The sequence below is a fragment of the Amyelois transitella genome, chromosome 21, assembly GCF_032362555.1.
Source record: "Amyelois transitella isolate CPQ chromosome 21, ilAmyTran1.1, whole genome shotgun sequence".
Taxonomy (NCBI): domain Eukaryota; kingdom Metazoa; phylum Arthropoda; class Insecta; order Lepidoptera; family Pyralidae; genus Amyelois; species Amyelois transitella.
In genome coordinates this window covers 974,792-999,158 of record NC_083524.1, presented here as the reverse complement: position 1 = coordinate 999,158, position 24,367 = coordinate 974,792, and the positions used below count along the sequence as shown (strand labels likewise).

The window sequence follows — 24,367 nt, the reverse complement described above, 5'->3', positions numbered from 1 at the left end:
GGATTATTTTATTATATCAGATAAACCATATAATAAAAGTTTCTTCGATATTATTGTGCTTCATCATTGGCAGTGGAAATTGACCAAAACATGTTCAAGTTTGTGGGTTTTCTGCTGCTGATGATCTGGAGTCATAGGCCACGTTCAGCTGTTTGGCTTTATGATGGAATTGAGATTCATATAGTGACAGGTTACTAGCCCATCGCCTAAAAGAAGAATCCCAAGTTTATAAGCCCATCCCTTAGTCGCCTTTTACGACATCCATGGGAACGAGATGGAGTGGTCCTATTTTTTTTTATTGGTGCCAGGAACCACACGGCACAATATTAACAATTATTTTCCTTCATCAGCCCGTGTACGTACCATCACCTGGTGATGATGTGGTCTACCTTCAAGTGGAAGGCTGTGATGTCCTCTGCGATTTTAATCAGTTCGTGGAGATCACTTGGAGGGAACAGTGTGGCTTCACAGAAGACCTGGAGGTCGATGAGACGTCTTTTGATTAGTGTTGCCAGGATTTTTGTACTACTGTGGTTACGGTTAATAAAAATTGTCAAAATTAAAATAATTTTCCAGGCAACACGCATCACTAATTTGACAAGATTATAAATATTTATGTGTTTGACATGTTTTAATTTTTTTTAAACAAGTAAGTAACTATTGTGAATTATTATGTTGGGTAGTGAAAGTGGAAAATAAAAATATTTTTTCCTCAGTAAGCATTCCCATTCTGACATGATTTTTATTTCAAAGACATTTGAAATACCTAATTAACTTTTTTTTTATGAAATAGCATTTTTTTGGACTTTTATTATTTGAAGTTCTGATTTTTATTGTATTTCCATGCAACTTCTAAAATCTAAATAAAATTCGTATGATGACATGGTGGTGTTACTTATTTATTATCATTTTTTTCAAGACTGTTTGCTCTGTCTACCCCGCAAGGGATATAGACGTGACCATATGTGTATATGTATGTTATTTATTATCATGTGTAGTGATTTTCTGGTACTCAAGAACACTCCACTCCATATATATCCTATGCATGTCGTAATAGGCGACTAGGGGATAGGCTAATAATCTTAGGATTTCTCTTGTAGGCGATGGGCTAGCAATCTGTCATGACTGACGTATTATTTATTGTAACAACAGTTATATATGCTTGGATCATGGTCATTGAAAGTGGATTCATGTTCTTAATGTATGCAAGGAAAGCAACAAAAATATTATATGATGAAAAATTAGTCTCGAATTTGCATTATTTTAATAGAATTTAATGTGTTGTAAAAAAAGAATGCTTTTTTTTTATTATTTTTTTATTAATAGTGAAAAAATACAAAATAAGAAAGATATTTACAAAACTTATGAAAAAGCAAATTATTTACAAATTCTTAAATATGTGAATTTTAATTTATTTATTCTTTTTTGACTTTTCAAGAAAAGACAATTGTTTTACTACTTATTAAATTAAAACTAAACCCGCACATAAGAACTATATTATAAATTTATGAATATTTTGTTCAACTCATGTTATATAATATAATGTTTCATTTAGTAAAGGCTATCATGATATTTTTCAAAAGTAAATTAAATATTATATTAACTATACAAAAAAAATAAGTAACCCGAAATCTAATGACACAAAATATAAGCATTGTTTAAAATTTGTTTCCTATTTTTTTTTTGGTAAATTTTATTAGTATACTGATAAAAAAATCTTAAAAAATAAATAAATGTATTATATTTCCATACAAAAGAAAACACATATTTTTAACAAATAAAAGTCTATTGAACACAGTACACTAAAATAGTTTTGCTATTGTTATAAAATATCAGCATTAGCAATTTTGCAAAATGTCATCAAAAATTCTGAACATTTGTAAATCTATTTTTAAATGAATATATAGTTTTTTTTTATTTTTCCAAAATGTCATCAAACATTCTTTTTTCTGAAAGAAAAAAATTCTGAACATGGATTTTATCTGAAACTCACACAACATTCGACTTCAATTCTCCTGATGGTAAGCAAGGTGAATTCTAAAGTAGTCAACCCAAGTTCAAACAAATTCTTGACATAAAATTACTTGTAAACTCACACACAGAGAAGGCCAAGATACCAATCAGTCAATCAGTCAATCAATGTTCAGTCAAATCATCCGTAATATTGCGGGCCAGCGTAGTATTGGTCAGCTCTGCGATCAATTGCAATAAGATTCGCGACCTTTCCTGGGGCGGTATGAACGTAACCCCACTTTTTCCCTGATTGCTTTCCAGCTTTCTGGTAGTGGGCCTGGTGGTGGCGTCCGTGACTGTCGTGACCTTCGGCCAGTTTGTGACCCTGGAAAAAATATTAATTGTCTCCATGAAAAAACGTTATGGTACGTTTATTTTTATATATTTTGTAGCTGTCCCGGCGAACGTTGTTTTGCTATATAATATGTTTAAAGTTATCACTAAGGGGTATGAAAAATAGATGATGGCCGATTTTCAGACCTACTCAATATGATCACATAATTTCTTATGAAATTTCAATATCAAATTCGATTTCAATAGGGACTAAATGATGAAGCCACTTTTTGACTATTAAAAACTGTGCAATAAACTAGTCAGGCATAAAACCAAAAGTAGTTCAAAGTCCGATAAAATTAGGCTTTGCGTGGCGACCTAATGCGTAACGTTGCGTCGAATTGCGTTTCGTTCCGTTGCAATTCATTACGTTGCGTTGCATCTTGTTATTTCGCGTTGCGTATGCTGCGCTGCGTTACGTTGCGTTGCGTTGCGCACGCTGCAATGCGTTACGCGATAGTGTTCCTGGAAAACTTGATGCGCTGGGAGGCACAAGTTTAACCTAGGTATGACTTCGACCATGTTCCAATTACCCTTTTTTGAGTAATGTACTGATTATGCCGTGTGGAAGGATGTCGTAAAAGGCGACTAAGCAAATGGCTTATAAACTTGGGATTCTTCTTCTAGGCGATGGGCCAGCAATAGGTTTGAGTTTCGATTCCATCATTGGGCCATATAGCTGAACGCGGCCTTTCAGTCATTTCAAGAGTATTGGCTATGTTTACCCCTCAAACGGCGACGACGGCCTCTGTGGCTCAGCGGTAGTACGCTTGTCTGTGACACCGGAGGTCCCGGGTTCGAATCCCGGTCAAGGCATGATGAGAAAAGAACTTTTTCTGATTGTCCTGGGTCTTGGATGTTTATCTATATAAGTATTTATTATAAAATATAGTATCGTTGAGTTAGTATCTCGTAACACAAGTTTCGAACTTACTTCGAGGCTAACTCAATCAGTGTAATTTGTCCCATATATATTTGTCCCATATATATATATTCAAAGGATTATATATATATATATATATATATATATATATATATATATATATATGTATGAGTACTGCGCCTCAATTCTAAACACTCAGGTAACTGGATGTGTAAACATAAACTATGAGTAAATACATACATACATACATACATATGATCACGTCTATATCCCTTGCGGGGTAGACAGAGCCAACAGTCTTGAAAAGACTGAATGGCCACGTTCAGCTATTTGGCTTAATGATAGAACCGAGATTCAAATAGTGACAGGTTGCTAGCCCATCGCCTAAAAGAGGAATCCTAAGTTTATAAGCCTATCCCTTAGTCGCCTTTTACGACATCCATGGGAAAGAGATGGAGTGGTCCTATTCTTTTTTGTAATAGTGCCGGGAACCACACGGCACTATGAGTAAATAATTCCTTCTAATCTGACTTCCCAGTCAGGGATCTTGGTCAAAAGACCCACCTGGCCTCTTTAGAGAAGTGAGAATGTCTTCTCCCTTCTGGCTTTAATCCTGACTGCATCCCCATTTCTCTGTTAAAGACTGGGATGCGCCTTGAATCGGGATACCAAATAACGCCTGAATACTATGAAGAACTAACGCCTTGACAAAGAAAAACCTTTGCGTCGCGTCAAGTCACGTCGCGTCGCGTTGCGTTGCGTCGCGTCGCGTTGCGTTGCATTACCTTGTGACCGTGGGCATGACCGCCGCGTGCGTGGTGACCGGTGTCGCCCTTGTCGTGACCATGGTGACCAGCTTCCAATTTGCCTTTCTTGAAGTTGCCGCCCTGTAAAACATAATGTGATTTATAACAATGACTTTTTACACGTATTCTTTCTGGGAAGTTGACGTCCTCTGTGGCGCAGCGGTAGTGCGCTTGTCTGTGTCACCGGAGGTCCCGGGTTCGAGTCCCGGTCAGGGCATGATGAGAAATGAACTTTCTCTGATTGGCCTGGGTCTTGGATGTTTATAGTTATAGTATCTATATTATAAAATATAGTATCGTTGAGTTAGTATCTCGTAACACAAGTTTCGCGCTTACTTCGAGGTTAACGGCTAACTCAATCTGTGTGATTTGTCCCGTATAAAAATAGGAAAGACTCGTGGAAAGAGACATTCAGGGAATGAACGTATAACATAATGGACTATATAATGGCTAGCAACCTTTCACTATCTAAGTCTCAATTCCATCATGAAGCCATACAGCTGAAGCTGGTCTTTCAGTCTTTTCAAGTCTGTACGTAATTATCCTTACTATTCTTCCTCCTTTAGCTTTAGTTGGTATATATTTAGATTAAAAAAAAATAAGACCACTACGTCTCATTTCTATGTATGTCGTAAAAGGCGACAAAGCGATAGGCTTATAATCTTGAGATTCTTCTCGTAGGCGATGGGCAAGCAAGCTGTCACTATTTGAATCTCAATTCCATCATAAAGCCATACAGCTTAACCTGGTCTTTCAGTCTTTTCAAGTCTGTTCGCTATGTCTACTCCGCAGGGCATATAGACGTGACCATATGTATGTATGTGTGGTCAAGTCAGCTGTTTTATTCAGTGATGTATATTTTATTAGGCGTAATCTAGTTGAGTTTATTTTCTTAAATCAATTTACATTTCCTATCCACTTTAGGTTCAACCATGGTCTACTTTTACGGATATCAGTTTACAGTAGGCTGTCCTCATTTTTTTAATGTAATACCAATTCTTTCGTAATGTTTTCTTTTTTGGATAAATATAGTGTTATTGACCTCAATTAACAACATTGAAGGATATAATTACTTTGAAACCGCTAAATTTACTTTCTAACTCGAAGTGTGTAAAATCTTTGACAAAACAAGGATTATAATAACTCCGTTCGCTCGCGAATAACACTTTATTCATGATAATAATTGTTTAAACAAAATATTTAACAATTTAGTCGCCTTTTTTACAATCCATAGGAAAAAGAGGGTGTTGTCTTTTTCTTAAGCGCTGAGAACCACACGCCATTGACGATTTAAGAAAACTTAAAACACTCTACAGACGAGGTTTACCAAATGAAACCTTCTAAAAAAATCTGAACCTTTATCATAAAATAAAATATGAATGAATATATAATATGTATGTTATATACATACAAACATACATATGGTCACGTCTATATCACTTGCAGGGTAGACAGTGCCAACAGTTTTGAAAAGACTGATAGGCAACGTTCAGCTTTTTGGCTTGATGATAGAATAGCGACAGGTTGCTAGCCCATCGCCTAAAAAAAACAATCCCAAGTTTATAAGCCTATCTATCCCTTACTCGCCTTTCACGACATCAATGGGAACGAAATGGAATGGTCCTATTCTTTTTTTATATTGGTGCCGTGAACCACACGGCACAAATATGTTTATACATTATTTATTATCACCTACACAAAGGTTCTCTGCTCAACCCAACGGTAGACTATTAGATAATGCTATACGCATTAAGTCCGCCTATTGTAGGTACTTTACAAATTGTATACAATAAAGAATAAATAAATTTAAAAAGAACTGAATAATATTGAAAAAAAAAACTAAAAAACTACGCTTTTATTGCTAATCGAACTAAAAAATAGAAAAAAAAAATGAATTTATCAATCCTGGCAGTTTTAATAAGGATAATGAGAAACTATTATCAAAATATTGCATTGTCATCGGTCCTTGATACGTGTGCAAAGTTCCAAGTTGATCAGACGTTTAGAAACCAGTGAAAATTAAGCTCAAAGATTCCGTTACATACATACATACATACATACATACATACATACGGCCTCTGTGGCGCAGCGGTAGTGCGCTTGTCTGTGACACCGGAGGTCCCGGGTTCGAATCCCGGCCAGGGCGTGATGGGAAAAGAACTTTTTCTGATCGGCCTGGGTCTTGGATGTTTATCTATATAAGTATTTATTATAAAATATAGTATGGTTGAGTTAGTATCTCGTAACACAAGTCTCGAACTTACTTCGAGGCTAACTCAATCAGTGTAATTTGTCCGTAAAAAAAAAAAAAAAAAAAAAAAAAAAAAAAAAAAAAAAAAAAAAAAAAAAAATACATACATACATACATACATACATACAAACATACATACAACCCAAGCTAATATAAAAGCGCAGTAAAAAGATCAAGATCACCATGCGAAACCAAAGATGTTTCGTCTGTCTGTTTGTTACCCAACACCGCCGATAGTTTTATCTGTCGCAATGCAGTTACATGCTGAATCGATTAAACTCTTGCGATTCAAGGACACGAAGCGACTAGACGATTTTTTTTTTGATAGAATAATCGTATTTTGATCATCCGTTAAAATAAATATCTAAAATGACGATTTAGATTTAAGAGATCTATGTATATTTGTATATTGACGTCCGATGAAAATGCTGCAGTGTAGTTTGTTCCGTCGCTTCTTCTACACATGCGCTTTGTTCGCGGCATCTAGCCTAGATTACTTCAAGAGAACCCGCCGGGGATGCCATAGCCAGACAGAAAAGTGTGTTAAAAGTATATGACAAACAATATACCTATCGCTCATTATTTTCGGCTAATTTGTCAAAACTTTGACAGGTCGCAATCCGATAAAAATTTTTTTCGAGATTGTTACTTATGTCTCCCATGTATGGTATCAAGACCTAAATCTATACTCTAATTATAAAGCTGAGAGTGTGTTCGTTTGTTTGAAAGCGCTAATCTCAGGAACTACTGGTTTGTGTTAAATAAACCATTTATCGAGGAAGGTTTTAGGCTATAAAACATCACGTTGCAACTATTGGGAGAGAAGAAATAATGGAAAATGTGAAAAAAAACGGGGAAAATTATTCATCCTTGAGGGCTTCCGTTGCGTGCGCTGCGAAAATGGTTCAAGATACCAAAAATATATGTATGAAAGAATTATTCCTTTTGAAATAATCTAAAAAAATGTCCACGACAGTATATATCTATCTCATAAGATTAACTCTCTAGAACCGTTTTTATGGTAATCAAAATTTATAAAGCTGAGGAGGCTGTACGCAAAAATAAATGACGCCCGAAATAACTATTCCACGCGGACGAAGTCGCGGGTACAGCTAGTCATGAATATTTGGTGTTATTTTAACATTATTATGTGATCGTCTGTACCTAACATTATGAAGATTCTTCTGTAATCTCCCTGGATGCAACCTAAGCCGAGTTTATAGTTATAATTAAATGTTGTTTGTTTACACTCAGTACGCTATCAGGTAGCTTAGTAATAACGATACAAAGTGGATTATGTTTTTCTATGTTTTTTGTAATTAGTCTTTCTATTTTTTTAAGAAAAATTCTTGATACATTAATAAACGTGAAATTGATATACGTCTTTTATCTATTATATATATTGCTTTAAGAACTTGAAAATAAAAAAGCCAACATTTGACAAAAGGATTAAAACTTATGTTAAATGGGTCTTTAATTATAATTTTTTGTTGCGTATAACAAATAGTTTAAGTATAGGCTTTCCAATTTGCGCAAATTCTAAATTCTAAATCAAGTAAACAATTCGAATGTGTTTTTGGGCCGTGTGGTTTCCGGGACTTTCCAATGGATCTCGTAAAAGGCGACTAAGGGATAGGCTTATAAACCTGGGATTCCTCTTGTAGGCGATTGACTAACAACATGTCACTATTTGAATCTCAATTCCATCATGAAGCCATACAGCTCAACGTTGCTTCTTAGTTTTTTCGAGACTGTTGGCTCTGTCTACCCCGCAAGGGATATAGACGTGACCATATCTAGGTATGTATATGTATGTATCCGGTTCTAAGACATAGCTTGTTTTCAGATTTGAAACATTAAAGACTAACCTTCACTGCTAACTCAAATATTTATTTAACCGAATTTCTCATAATCCGTGAGGTAATTGATTTGAGGCCATTTCATTACACGTCACGCTTTTTAAATGACAATAAAAAAATCAATGACAAAACACCGCTTTGTTTGATGTTGGTTTTGTTCGTATTTTTAGGATTGAAATTGATATACAATTTTTCTCGCTAAACTTCAGAATACGACCACTCCATACCTTTCCCATTGATGTCGTAAAAGGCGACTAGGTGATGGTGTTAAATAAGCTTGTGATTCTTCTTGCAGGCAATGGACTGGATGCTGCAGTGTAGTTTGTTCCGCCGCTTCTTCTACACATGCGCTTTGGAAGCGGTATTGTAGACGTGATTATATGTATGTATGTGTGTATGTTTGTATGTATGTATGCATGTGTGTATGTATGTATGTATGTATGTATGTGTGTATGTATGTATGTATATATGTATGTATGTATGTATGTATGTATGTATGTATGTATGCGACTCACCGATGCATGACCCCGCTCGTGGTTGTAGCCACCGTGTTTTTCTTCTTCAGATGAATCTCCATCTTCTTCGAAGAATTCAACTCTTTTCTCGTATTCTTCTTTCTTGTGGATGTCGTGACTGCCTTTTGTGCTGTGCCCTTTTGAATGTTTGCCGGATTCCTCGTACTACAAATTGATTATTTGATAACTATTATCACTTGCGTGAAATGGAACACGAAGTTGATGAGCATCATAAATTGAAAATGATTAATGAAAAAAAAAACAAAAAAAAATAATAATAATTAAAAAAATAATTAATGATTAATTGAAAATGGTTCACGACAGGGAGATATCTGCACTTTCGGAGGCGCTTTGGAAATATAAAAAAAATGTACTGGTCAAATTGTCCTGATTTAGCTAGTCTTGAAGTTTGAAAGAAATGTACCATGAAGCATTAAAAAGATGCACTTTCCATAAGACTTGGGCGGGTTTCGAAGCCTGGCTTGAGGCAAGCATTCTACCACTCCGCCACAGAGGCCGTCAAGAAATTATATATAATACAATTTTGTGTTTTATTCTGCTTCCTTAATAACTTTAAAATTTATGGTGTGTAGAGTCTTTTTAAAGCTGGCTCTGTCTACCCCGTAAGGGATATAGACGTGATTATATATATATATATACATACATATATACACACATATATATATTATATATATATATATATATATATATATATATATATGTATATATATATATATATATATATATATATATATATATATATATATATATATATATATATATATATATATATATATATATATATATATATATATATATATATATGTATGTGTAGAGTCTTAATACAATAATTAGGAAATCAACCACCCAACAATAGTGACTAAAGTGTCTCTTAGAAGTGTGATCTATTCACGAGCATCCAAGCTGTAATGTAAGATAAATAAATAAATATATACGGGACAAATTACACAGATTGAGTAAGCCTCGAAGTAAGTGCGAGACTTGTGTTACGAGCTACTTACTCAACGATACTATATTATATAATAAATACTTTTACAAATAAACATCCAAGACCCAGGCCAATCAGATAATGTTCTTTTCTCATCATGCCCTGGTCAGGATTCGAACGCCGGTGTCACAGACAAGCGTACTACCGCTGCGCCACAGAGGCCGTCAATCAAGATCAAGTAGAAGTTGCAATAAAATATGATTTCCACTAGGAAGCGTCAGCTCACCCGGCTTTAATTAGACGTCACTCTTCAAGTGAACAGAACAGAATTTAATTTCATGTTTTATGTGGAAAATATGTTCACTTGTTTTAGCTTTGGTTGTGCTTTTTACGGCATATGTTAGCTGGACAAGTTATAATTTAGAAAGTTCATTTATGACTTAATTAGGTATGTTTCAACCTGGACAAATTTTGATATAATTTGAATGGCACATGAAAGGATAGAATAGAATAGATTAATTTTGTATTTAAAGCTTTCAATCATGTTTTTTAATGTAGACAATGTGCATTCGTCCACGATTTAGATTTAAAAGATCTTAATTTGTGAATTGACGTTCGGTGAAAATGCTGCAGTGTAGTGTGTTCCGCCGCTTCTTCTACACATGCGCTTTGAACGGCAGACGTTAAAATTAGATTAAAATGCGGTGACGTCAATAAGTGATACCTTGTAACCAATTTTGAAAATAAATCTATTTTATTCTGTTCTAAGGCCAACCATTTAAATGATAAGATAATTACAAAGTTAAAATTTATAACTTTAACTTTTCGATATCTACATATAAATTTGGCGGCCTCTGTGGCGCACCGGTAGTACGCTTGTCTGTGAGACCGGAGGTTCCGGGTTCGAATCCCGGCCAGGGCATGATGATAAAAGAACTTTTTCTGATTGGCCTGGGTATTGGATGTTTATAAAAATATTTATTATAAAATATAGTATCGTTGAGTTAGTATCTCGTAACACAAGTCTCGAACTTACTTCGAGGCAAACTCAATCTGTGTTATTAGTCCCGTACCTATATATTTATTTATTTATATAAATAACTAACCGTGCCGTGTGTGCGCAGTGCCGTGTGGTTCCCGGCACCAATACAAAAAAGAATAGAACCACTCCATCTCTTTCATGGATGTCGTAAAAGGCGACTAAGGGATAGGCTTACAAACTTAGGATTCTATTTTAGACGACGTGCTAGCAACCTGTCACTATTTGAATCTCAATTCCTATCATTAAGCCAAACAGCTGAACGTGGCCATTCAGTCTATTCAAGACAAGGCTCTGTCTACCCCGCAAGGGATACAGACGTGACCATATGTATGTGAACGGGCCGAGGGTCTGTCACGTCTTGTCTGTCTGTGTTTGTGTCTAAATAAGAACAGAATTTTGCCTGTTCAAGATGTCTTATCGTCGTCTTGTCTTAGTGTCGATTGTACTTTTTTTCATAAGTCTGTCAGTCGGTTTTGGTCATCTAAATTGTCAAGTCAAAGAGTGTTTGTCCATGGTGGCTGAACGGCTGCTACAGTGTGTATGTATGTATGTAAATAACTTACATACATACATACATATGGTCACGTCTATATCCCTTGCGGGGTAGACAGGGCCAACAGGTTTGAAAAGACTGACAGGCCACGTTCAGCTGTTTGGCTTAATGATAGGAATTGAGATTCAACTAGTGACAGGTTGCTGGGCCATCGCCTAAAAAAGAATCCCAAGTTTGTAAGCCTATCCCTTAGTCATCTACGACATCTATGGGAAACAGATGGAGTGGTCCTATTCTTTTTGTAGATATTGGTGCCGGGAACCACACGGCACTAAATAACTTACCCCTCGTCAAGATCATTACCTTAGCGTGTTTCTTGCCATGCTCCTCGTGATGGTGGGCTCCGTAGTGTTTGGACTCGTCATGATGCTGCTTGTCAGTTCCTGCCTTGTCGATGTACTCCCCTGAGTGGTCTTCTTTGTCGTGGTGACCTTTGGCTTGCTTGGTCTCTTCGTGCTTCCCCTGTACAGATGAATTGGTATTAGTATCAGTAACCACTTTGTCATAATTGACATAGACATGTTAAATTTATTAGTAAAACTTATAATTGTTATAAAAATCTGTCTCTATATATTGTAAATCAGTGGAAGAGAGTTATGAACAGTTAGAAACTGTCCAAAAAGGCTCGCCTGGCCGTGCAGAGCGGCGTGTTGGTCCCGACATTAATGTATGGGAGTGAAAGTTGGGTGTGACAAAAGAACCACGAAAGCAGAATAAATGCAGTGGAAATGAGAGCGTGAATGAGTATGATCGGTGAAAGAAGATGTAGTTACAGGAATAGAAAAGGGTATGTTAAGATGGTATGGTCATGTGGAGAGAATGGATGAAAGCAGGTTGACTAAGCAGATATACAAGGAGAGTGTAGAGGAAAGGAGTGGGAAGGCCTAGCCGAACGTATCTTGATTAAAATAAGGAATTACTGGCAAATGGCCAGGTCAATAGAACCAGAAACCGCTGAGCTTGCATGAAGAAAGTTATGATTGTCGATGAAGCAAAGGAAGTTTGCAGAGATCGTGGCAAGTGTAAAGATGTAGTCTCCGCATCTCCAGAAAAAAGGCGTGATTTTATGTATGTATGTATGATTGGAAGAGAAAGAGTATTTTCTTTTAGCACACATTCGGCCATGGTACAAATTAGTCAGTCAGCTGATTTATGGTATCACTCAGCATCGATGTTTGAGTAAAACACTACAAAATTAATAAATTTCGAATTTTGGAATATTTGTAATGCACTGATAATTTTAGTAAGAAAAAAAATTACATAATGTTTTTTACAAGCCCCATAGGGTTCATATTGTACCTTCTTAGGAGTGACTGTAATTCAACTGATGTACCTACCATATGTTATGCAATGAAGATTTTGAATTAAATTCAATTGAACATTTAAGTTAACTTTAAGTTAACCGTTTTGGAATAACTAAAAAGAAAGAAAGCTAGAAGAATAATAAAAATTAAGTTTTAAAATTTAGTCAAACTACGAAAAGTACGAAACTAAATATTTGCCCAGTTAAAAATATTTGTTAAAAAATTTGTGTACACAATAGTTTAACCAGAGTATGATACATACGTTTAGATATAGTTTATGTTATATGTATTATGTAATAGTTTAACCAGTTTATGATATATTATGATTTAAATAAACTAAACATTTAATAAGTAAAATGAACCTTAAAGTTATAAAGATTTCATTAAGGAAATAAAATAGTTTAATCCTGTCAACCATTTACCAAGACCGATGAATGAAACATTGATTCTAATCTAATCAATATTATGAATTTACAAATAATAAAAAGGTTATATTTGTATGTTAACTGAAACTTTAGTCATTAACGATTTATAATATAAGTTGATAATCTCTTAAAAAAAAGGTTCATTTAAATGCATTTCCCAAGAGAGTTAAAACACCAATGAATTAAATATTGGTCCTGATCTAATCAATATTATGAAAATGAATGACAACAATATAATTGTTATGACTGTACGTTTTAGATAAATCAATACAAGAACAATGGCCGACAAAACAATGATGTTTATAAAACAGCAACTATAATAGTCGATTAAAATATAGTTACAATAGATTCTGAAAGAAAACGCAATGACTAAGATAAAGAAAAAATAGAGTCCCTTTATTTTGAAAGCATAAAATCAATGCCTTAACTAAAGCATTTAGGAGAAGTGAACCATTTTGAATTATAATACTAACCTGCCGAGCGTTTAATGAATGCTATTTAGTAAAACCTTTCACACGAACTACTCTATTCATCACGGAAAATCACATGAAAAATGGCCAGTAATTTTCGAGTTTCTCGCAAATAAACAGACAGACGCGGCAGTGGACATGAAAGAAGAATCACTATTTTTAATAATTATTGCCTGCTAAGCGACCGAAAAAGAAAATTAAATTACAAATCAGAATCATTCAACGAACCGAAGAACTAAATTACGTATAAAAAAAACTGACGTCAAAAAATTTTCATTTTAAGTAGGTACTTTTTGTATAAATCTGAATGAAGCAGAATTACAGAAACAAAAAAGATGGAAATATAAAAATAGAGTTGGTATTTCTAAAAATAAGTTAATTTAACCCAGGAGTAACGAACCAACGGATAGATCTTTATTAGCATTATCATCCAAGTTGAAACGAAAAAAAAATACAGCTAATTTTAGATGTCATATTCGACGGCGGGATGGAACGATCGTTTAAAAAAATTGTGATAGACATTTGACAGCTGTCAAATTTGACATCTTAGAGCTTTTGATGTTGAAGGTTAAGGAGGTTTAGCACATTCTAATAAATGCAATTTTAGTGTACCAAGTTTTGTATTGCATCTCCTCCGTTTTGGGAATTGCTTTCAAAACATTATCCTTTTTCGTTGGCCGCTGAAAAATAAACGTGAGATTATCATTGGTGATGGCTCCTTCTAAAACAAGACTGAAACGTAGGATCCATAAGAGGGGATGTCCCGAAATTCTAGCGGGAAGGGAAATACCCCCGGGCGTTTTCTAATATTGGAAGTTTGGACTCTATCCCCATATATGACGGCCGCTGTGGCGCAGCGGTAGTGCGCTTGTCAGTGGCACCGGAGGTCCCGGGTTCGAATCCCGGTCAGGGCATGATGAGAAAAGAACTTTTTCCTGATTGGCCTGGGTTTTGGATGTTTATTTATATAAGTATTTATGTTTGAGTTGAGTTAGTATCTCGTAACACAAGTTTCGAATTTACTTTGAGACTAACTCAATCTGTGTAATTTGTCCCGTAAGTACATATTTATTTATTTTTATATATGGGCATAGCAAACTCGGGGAATTGTGGCTGAAATTGTGGTTGCGGTGTGTTAACATCGTCTTATGAGTTTGAGACGTGGGTCTGACATTACTGCACGCTGGTCTTGTAATGAAGACAAACACAGTGATAAAGATGAATCATGTAACATTACAATGTGATGGTGTTTTTAAGAATTTTTTTTTCAGAAATGACAAATATACATTTTATAGGTACCTAGAAACCTTATTCAAGTTTCTGATTCAAGTGACACTAACTTACTCCGCTTATCACGAGAAAAATTATAGCTGTCTCGATTCACGTCATAATAAAAAGTGAAACAACGCGATAAAAAATGGCGTCACGCGTTTTCAATTCAATCGGAACAAAAACTAGAAAGATAAAAATCGATATCATTTTTACCACCTGACAGAAAGGAATACATACATATAATCACGTCTATATCCTTTGCGGGGTAGACAGAGCAAACAGTATTGAAAACACTCATAAGCCACGTTCAGCTGTTTGGCTTATTAACAGAATTGAGATTCAAATGACAGGTTGCTAGCCCATCGCTTAAAAGAAGAATCGCAAGTTTATAATCCTATTCCTTAGTCGCCTTTTACGACATCCATGGGAACGAGCTGGAGTGGTCCTATTCTTTCTAAACACACGGCATTTGGGACATTTGGAACATCACTTAAGAATTGTAACACGTTTTGGTTTCACAACACTGGTAAACGTCGAATAAATTACTTAAAGGGTTTAGAATTCAGATTTTATGGTTTGAAATTTTTTCCAAAAAATATTAGAAGCTTTCTTGTTTTTAAACGAGTCAATTATCTATACCAATATTATAAACCTGAAGAGTTTGTTTGTTTGAACGCGTTTATCTCAGAAACTACTAATTCGAATTGAAAAATTCTTTTCTGCGTTAAATAGACCATTTATCGAGGAAGGCTTTAGGCGTATAACAGCACGCTGCAACATAAGGAGCAAAGATATAATGGAAAACGTAAAAAAAAAACGGGGAATGTTATTCATCTTTGAGGGCTACAATGATGCCCAAAATAACTATTCCACGCGGACGAAGTCGCGGGCACAGCCAGTTTCAAATATATAACTTCAGATCACGTCTTTTTCAGTTTGCTCAGCCATCTATCATTTTATACCACTTAGATCTATTTGCGTCTAAGCCTATTACTGAAAAGCTTTTTATGCGATCAAAATGGAACATTGAAGGAACTTCCAAGATGGTAGGTTTCTTGCCTTTTTTTAATCGCCCTTAAAGAAAGGTGATTCTCAGTATGGCCTGTATGTTTGTATGTATTGTCCGATTATCTAGCGTTTCGCTGAATCGATTATGATGCGGTTTTCAGGAAAGTGTTCGTTGCACTTAGGAGAAGGTTGTGGAAATTTTACTGAATTAAAAATGGTGGTGCTTCTGGAGGCTTTGTTTTTCTTTTACAAAAGTTATTTAATATTTATGTGGGAAAGTTACAATGTTCTAGTATCTGAGTTTTACGTAAGAGTTCGAATCTCAGAAATGAAAAAAAAATTAACTCTCTAACTAACTTGACTGTTCATTGGTCCTATTTTTTACTCTAACTTTTGACTATGATAATGGCAAGTAAAATGATGTTGTCTCTGCCTACCCCTCCGGAAAAGAGGCTTAATTTTATGTGTGTATGTTTGCCTGAGATTCTGGAGTGGGAATACAGTATAGGTTTCACTAATTCAAACCGTGCCGTGGCGCTTTACAATAGAACCACTCTATATCTATCCCATGGATATCGTAAAAAGCGCTCAAGGGATAGGCTTACACACTTGGAATTCTTTTTTAGGCGATGGGCTAGCAACCTGTCACTATTTGAATCTCAATTCCACTATGAAGCCATACAGATGAACGTGGCCTTCCAGTCTTTTTGAGGCTGTTGGCCCTGTCTACTCCGCAAGGGATATAGACGGCTCTATATGTATGTTTGTACTAACTGAAGCAAATACCTTTAATTTATTACTTTTAGAGATTCTATCACTAAGCCAAACAGCTGAGCGTGGCCTATCAGTCTTTTCAAGACTGGTGGCTCTGTCTACCCCGCTAGGAATATAGACGTGATCATATGTATGTATGTACCAAACGCACTGTGCCAAGTAAACTTGTCATGTTTAAGAAATTGATATTACAATTTGCCACGCAGTAACTTAATAATCTTCGATTAAAAGCTTTTATAAACTTAAAAGTCTATAAAAGCTCAATAAACTTGCAAAAAAATGGAAAATGTTGCAGCTTTTATGAATAGCCTGAAGCATATTTCGTTTCAGTGTTTTTTTTTCTGTTTTGATAATAAATTTAATATCAATAAAGATAACTTTGAACAACAGTTCTCCAGGATTTTCTTATTAAAGTTAATTTTAACTTTGTACTGAAAACACTGAAATGCCTATGCAAACAGACATACTCATCCTTTTAACGGTAACGCAGAATGAATGAATGGATGAATGATTTATTATGCAATGAAAGGTCGGACTGGGAAGATCTAGACGAACGTATCTTAATCAAATTAAGGACGTCCTGGTAAAGGGTCAGGTCAAAAGTACCCGAAACCGCCGAGCTTGCATGAAGAGAGTTATGAATGTGGATGAAGCGAAGGAAGTATGCAGAGATCGTGGCAAGTGGAAAGAGGTAGTCTCTGCCTACCCTTCCGGGAAAGATGCGTGATTTTATGTATGTATGAATGAGTCATAATACACAGGTGTGTCTTTATCTCTGTGGAAAGGAGCCCGGGGTCTGCCTGCGACCTGTGGCATCCTGAGGTTTGTTGCACGAGACACACATTCTTGTAACTGTGTAAATTTTTATTTGCAACTAGCTGTGCCCGCGACTTTGTTCGCGTCGAGGAAACATAATTTTTCCCCATTTTTTTTCACATTTTCCATTATTTCTTTGCTCCTTATAGTTGCAGCGTGCTGTTATATATAGCCTAAAACCTTCCTCGATAAATGGTCTATTCGACGCAAGAATTTTTCAATTCGGTCCAATAGTTACTGAAATTAGCGCGTTCAAACAAACAAACTCTTCAGCTTTTTAATATTAGTATAGATATAGATATTACAAACAAACTTTCTGTGGCTCAATCATTTCGGCCATCAGTCACCTGTCAGTCAGTTACTAAGTGAAAGTTTTATACACCTCTATTGATATTGATTATGGACTTTAAATATATAGATATAAAGAATATATTACAAACAAACTTTCTGTGGCTCAGTCATTTCGGCCATCAGTCACCTGTCAGTCAGTCACTAAAGTGAGAGTTTTATATACCTCTATTGATATCGATTATGGACTTTAAATACATTGATTTTAAGAAAGTTTTCTTTAGAATTTTTTTTTACCTCATATGCCTTTTTTCCATGCTCTCCATGCACTTCTTCATGCGACGAACTGTACTCCCTCCCGCCACCTGTTATAAAAATAAAACTATTAGAAATGAAGAATTCAAAAGAGAAAAAATTTAGAAAAATAATTAATCGATTCTTAGTTCATTGATTGAGCGAGTTATTTTCTTTAAAAATAAAAAATGAAAATTTGAAATTTAAGTTATGTGGTGACATCACTAACGACACACATCACCTGTCAATCAATCGCGAAGTAATTGAGCCAATTGCAGCGAAGAATCTAAATCGCGCAAACAAAGTTTTCTCGAATTGAAGCATGAATACAACCTCCGACTCGACATCGTGTGTCGCGCGGTTCCCCAGGCATAACACCTAGCCTGGCGGAAGATCTTCCCTTCGATGGCGGTTGAGAATCATCACTCCCGTTACAGTTTTTGTCTTGCCTTTCTTATCTTTTCTTCCCTATTCTTTTTGGCATTTATCCCGATTACCCGTTTCACGTCATAATGAAAAGCGTAACAGCGATAGTTTATCGCGCGATTAAAAAGGCATCGCGCGTGTCATTCTACGCAGAGCTAAAATGCTCAAAATGACATGCATACCTTTATTTATTTATTTATTATAATATGGAAGAGGTAGAAGTTAGAATTAGATTTAAGTGATGTGACTTCAATAAGTGATACCTTGTATCCAATTTTGAAAATAAAATTATTGTATTTAAAAAAAAAATCCTGGCCTATTTCTATAGAAAAAAAAGAAAAAACACACCATTTTTGAAATGCACCGTGTACACAAACTAACTTTCTTTTATTTTCACTTTCACATAATTATTTACACTGAATATTACGTATTTGACACTGGAAATATTGATTAGGGTATGGCAAAACGGTCATTTACGACTTTAGGGCCCATGGGCAGGGTCTAAAATCGAATGAAACATAATCGGTCACGGTTCACGGGTCTAGCAAATTTCACAGATCAAGCTAATTTCTGTTTGTAGTTTTAATGTGAGTTTTGATACGGTTAAGTAACTTTTCTCTTTACTATAGATGTCGTAAAAGGCGACTAAGGGATATGCTTATAAACTTGGGATTCTTCTTTTAGGCTATGGGCTAGCACCCTGTCACTATTTCAATCACAATTCAATCTTAAAGCCCATTAGCTGAACGTGGCCTATCAGTCTTTTCAAGACTGTCGGCTCTGTCTACCCTGCACGGGATATAGACGTGATTATATGTATGTAAGTAACTTTTATGTGGTCTTTTTGAAAGATGCAGTTCGGCACAGGCTGGAAGGCGACGCATTTAGTTACTTGACTACAAAAAAAAGAACTATTTTTTTTTGTGTCTAATAAATCTGAACAGATAACAGCGACTTAATACCTACGCTTGTCCAAACAAGATGATTAATCTGCGCATGATAATTTAAGATTAGGTTAGATATAGGTTCTTTACGGGGTAGACAGAGCTGATGATCTCAAAAAGACTGGAAGGTTTTGCTTAAGGGTAAGATGACGTAAACAATGACGGGTTTTCAAAAGGCGAACTAACTATTTTTTTATCTTTAAAAGTATTGCACAAACGCTAGTCAAAAATCAGTTTACTTCTGCAAAATAGATAATTTATTTCCTTTTTACTTAGATCCTAAATAAAAAAAGGGAAAAACTTTAAGAGATTAAAAGTTTTTAATGACTTTTAAATAAAGTACTTACATTTTTTTACATACAATAGTTTTAATAGCCCCTTCTTAGCTCCGTCTACCCCGTCATAATCAATTAGTTCCGTGCTGACCCGCTTCACTTCAAAACAGGTGGTTGCAAAATTACTTATTTAATTTTTGTGAAAATTTCAATTAAAATTTTTTTTCAATTCAAATGATTTCAAATGAACTCACCGTTATTCTGATGATTCGCCACTCGTTCGAAAAACGTTTACCAAAAAAGAAGTTACCATATTGGTAAAAGACTATCTTATATAATAAAATGTGCGTATATAGGCTCGCATATTATATTTTGTGTAAAAATATCAATTAATATCCATTGTTCTCTCCGGCACTCCATCTCTTTCTCATGGTTATCGTAATTGGCAACTAAGGGATAGGCTAAATAAACTTCGGAATTTTTCTTTAAGGCGATTGGCTAGCAACCTGTCACTATTTGAATCTCAATTCCATCAAACAGCTGAACGTGGCCTATCAGCCTTCTCAAGAATGTAGGCTCTGTCTACCCCGTAATATGTATGTATGTACCCTATTCCAGCCAATGACCTTACAACAAAACACTGTAAGAAACAGTCAATATTGAAATTTAGAAATCGATTAGTGTCAATATAACTCAAATAATGGATTTTATTGCACTCTTTAAAATTGTTTCGAAAACTGCAAGGAGATTTCGGAGCGATATTGAAATGTAATCAATCACGATTTTCTGCTTCGTGTACAGTAAACATCATATCAACTTATACAAATTCACTGTGAATTCAACTCTATTACTTGGTCTTAGTGTTCATTCGGGCAACTTGTTATCTGGTTGCCGTGTGGTTTCCGGCACTAATATAAAATAAAGAATAGGACAACTCCATCTCTTTTTCATGGATGTCGTAATAGGCGACTAAGGGAAAGGCTTATAAACTTGGTATGGTTCTTGTAGGCGATAGGCTAACAACCTGTCACTATTTGAATCTCAAGCCTGATAGCTGAACGTGGCGTGTCAGTTATTTAAAACTGCTGGCTCTGCCTACCCCGAAAGGAATTACATAATTGATAAATGAAAAGGTGAATGAATGAATGAATAGATGAATGAATGAATGAACGAATGAATAAATGAATGAATGAATGAATAAATTGATTTAAATAATCTATGACTTACGAGAAATTCAAATCGTTAAAATAGAATTGTCAAATTAATTTAATCTTACAGAAAAAGGTGATACAACAAAAAGATACTTATGTAGGTATTTCTCGATTTCAAAAAATTGCGTAAAACGAACCTCCAAATGGAATTAAATAAACTATCGAACAATGCAAAAAGTATTGTGTTTCACAAACAAATTAATTTGAATTTAACGAAATATCAACACGACTCTATAGGAATCGATTTCCACGGATAAAATCCATTCATATTTTGTTCATCGGTCGAGTGTTACGAAGTTGTGTAATCATAACAAGTTAAACATTGATGTGTTCCGTTCAGGTAAATATCCGTTATTTGATTCCAACTAATAAAAATTATTTAAATAACTTGTCGTAAAAGGCGACTAAGGGATAGGCTTACAAGCTTGGGATTCTTGTTTTAGGCGATGGGCTAGCGACCTGTCACTTTTTGAATCTCGATTCTGTCATTAAGCCAAACAGCTGAACGTGGCGTGTCAGCCTTTCAAGATTGATGACTCTGTCAACACCGCAAGTGACAAAACACGGATAGGACACGTTCAGCTGTTTGTTTGGCTAAATGATAGTATTTTAATTCAAATATTGTCAGGTTGCTAGCACATCTCCATTCTATAGCATAAAAAAGTAATCACAATATACATATTTTATTTGTTTGCTTATACTACTAGTGTCATGTGGTTCTCGGCACAAATATAAAAAGAATAGGATCATCCATCTCTATCACAAGGCTGTCGTAAAAATCGACTAAGGGATAGGCTTATAAACTTGGGATTATTCATTTAGGTGATGGGCTAGCGACCTGTCACTTTTTCAATCTCAATTCTATTATTAAGCCTAACAGCTGAATGTGGCCTTTCTGTTTTTTAAGACTGTTGGCTCTGTCTACCCCGCAAGACTAGACAAGAGAAGACAAGATGTGACTATATGTATATAACTTAATGCTAATAGCATTCTCTACCAGTCAAATTAGAAAATAGACAACAGATAAATAATCCGTTGTTAATTTAAGAACGAAAAAAAAAAAACAATTTATACTAATATTATAAAACTGAAGAGTTCGTTTGTTTGAACGCGCTAATCTCAGGAACTACTGGTTCGAATTGAAAAATTATTTTTGTGTTGAATAAACCATTTATCGAGGAAGGCTTTAGGCTATAATATAACATCACGCTGCAACTATAGGAAGCAAAGAAATAATGGAATATGTTAAAAAAAGGGGAAAATTATTCATCCTTGAGAGCTTCAATGATGCCCAAAATAACTATTCCATGCGGATGAAGTCGCGGGCACAGCTAGTAACATATAATATGAAGAATAGTTGCATCACTTAATAATCTCTTATATAATGCTACAAGTAATTTGTAAAACAACATACCTTTTTTGTGCGCGAAATTCCCACTGTCTTTCTCATGTTTCTTGTTAGTGGACGCTGCTACCACATCTGTGATCGTGTCAGAATTCGTTGAGAGGGCATCTGTTCCCGACGGTGTTACACTGGTGCTATCAATAATTATTGTATCAGATCCAGTCGTGTCAGTTGCCTTACGAGTCTGTACTGTATTATTAACAGTGACGTTAGATACTGGCAATTCTAATTCAAACGGATTCCAATTTTTTGCCGTTTTAGACTCAACAGTTTCAGCTACAGTTGAATCAGGGCTTGGAGTGCTGTTTCTGCCTCTCTTCTTCTTCCGTTTACTTTTTGTTTGGGGAAAGAACAAAGTAGGTGAGCCTTCAGTGTCATTAGATTCTGGCACTAACGATATTCGTACAGATTCGTCACGTTTTATCGTAATAGGTGACGATATTGCATATTTGGACGAGAATTTTCCAGTTTCCCGTATTTTGGGATTTACGGTTGTTCTTTTAGGGTTGGTTTTCGTTCTACGCGTTGCGGAATCTTCGTCTTGCAACATGTAAGCTTCAGGATGATTGAATACAGATATTCTCTTGGGATTTTGCAGAATAGTTAATTTCTCACTTTTAGTTTTCTTTTTGTTCTTTTTGGTTTTCTTAGGTCTACGAGTTGGGCGTTGTGATGTTGTTGTAATTTTTTCAGTTGTCGTTTCTAAATTAATTTTGTATTTATCATATGTAGAACTTCCAACAGCGTCCTCGTAGTCGTCATAGTTTTTCAATTTGAAATTTCTACCGTCGTATTTGTCACGGTCTAAATCGGAGGCAATTTTATCATTTTCGTGTTGTTCTTTAAAAATCTCTTCTTCTTTGGCATTTTCAGATAATATCCTCTGTTCGGCTTCATGTCGAGCTTTTAGCTCATCAACGGCGCTTAGAATAAGAGCCTTTCGTGCTTCACTCTCTTTACGTTCTAGTTCCACTTGCGCTTGTTTTTCTTTTTGTTTCTTTTCATCTTCATAATCTTCGTCATCTGGACTTTTAGTTGTTGCTTCTTTTTTATGTCCTTTATCTTTGGTTTCCTTTTCATAATTTTCTGTCTTTTGTGTTATACTTTCTACTGCATGATCCAAATAGTCATCTTCTTCATATTTTGTCGTTTGCTCCGGTTTGCTTGTAACCGTTACAGGCTTAGTATTCTCCTTTATAAGATTTAATAAATCGGGCTTAGGTTGTGTTATAATGTTAACAAGACCATCTATATCAGATAAATCAGTATGATTGACATCTACCCGATTTATGTTGGCTCCTGTTCGAGAGAGGTCTGACCATTCTTTTTTTTCAAAATCATCTCCTTCACCATCAACGCTCCCGGCCCCAAAATCATCATAATCATCAGGAGCGGCTGCTTTCAGCTTAAAATTAATTGGATGAGCTAACCTTTTCTTTGGTTTCTTCTTAGTTTCAACTTGCACGAACTCTCCTAGTTCATCTCCATTTTTGTTTTTAAAAGGCACCCAGTCCGGAAAGAATTCACCACTCGCCTCACGTTTCGTCACATTATTTTCATTCACTTTATCTACACTACGAGTGTCCACAGTAACTAATAAGCATACGAGTAAAACTTGATATATCATTGTCTCTTTCATTATAACATAATTATTGTTAACACGTCCGCTATGTTTAATTTTACTGGTGAATGGCGACGGCTCAGCTGCAAAGTATTGACTGTTCGTAATCGTTTGACCACAATTATTTATATTGTTTACAAATCGATTTGCCGTGGTATGAACGCTGGCCGCGACTGAAGAATTGTATGGACATGACAATATTTTTGCGGATGCTTGGAATGACTACACGAAAAGCACACTGTGGTTATATAACTTTTTTAATGTTTTATTTTGATGTTTTTTTATGAATGAAAAAATCAAGTCTAATTTATTTCAGTTTTCCTAAATTATTCGCGTAAATATCGGATATTTTTTTTAGTTTTATTTATTTGGATTATAGGTACTTAAAAAAAAGTTACATATTTTTTAATGACCGCTAGTGGGCCATCCGTTGTTTTTAAAACTCTAAAATGACGAGTCATTGATTTTGTAGTTTCACAAGAATATTAAAATGTAGATAGATGGATAGACTCTTTATTGCACCATAAGAAAAAGAAAAACAGAAAAAAAAACACAGGTAATGAGGTACAAAGGCGGACTTATCGCTTATGTAACTGGTAATCGTATCTACTAGATAATATTTATCTTAAT

General features: G+C 35.2%; 1 protein-coding gene across 1 annotated transcript; it reads right to left on the bottom strand.

Moving 5' to 3' along the window:
- Nucleotides 1-1,830: 1,830 nt before the first annotated feature.
- On the bottom strand, nucleotides 1,831-23,743 carry LOC106142180 (uncharacterized). The gene is made up of 6 exons (XM_060950472.1): nucleotides 22,126-23,743; nucleotides 17,859-17,926; nucleotides 11,508-11,666; nucleotides 8,661-8,825; nucleotides 4,015-4,116; nucleotides 1,831-2,338 (listed from the first exon to the last, which is right to left on the bottom strand). Exons 1-6 carry the CDS (start codon nucleotides 23,741-23,743, stop codon nucleotides 2,153-2,155), a joined length of 2,298 nt encoding a protein of 765 aa, XP_060806455.1. The 3' UTR covers nucleotides 1,831-2,152.
- Nucleotides 23,744-24,367: the final 624 nt, after the last annotated feature.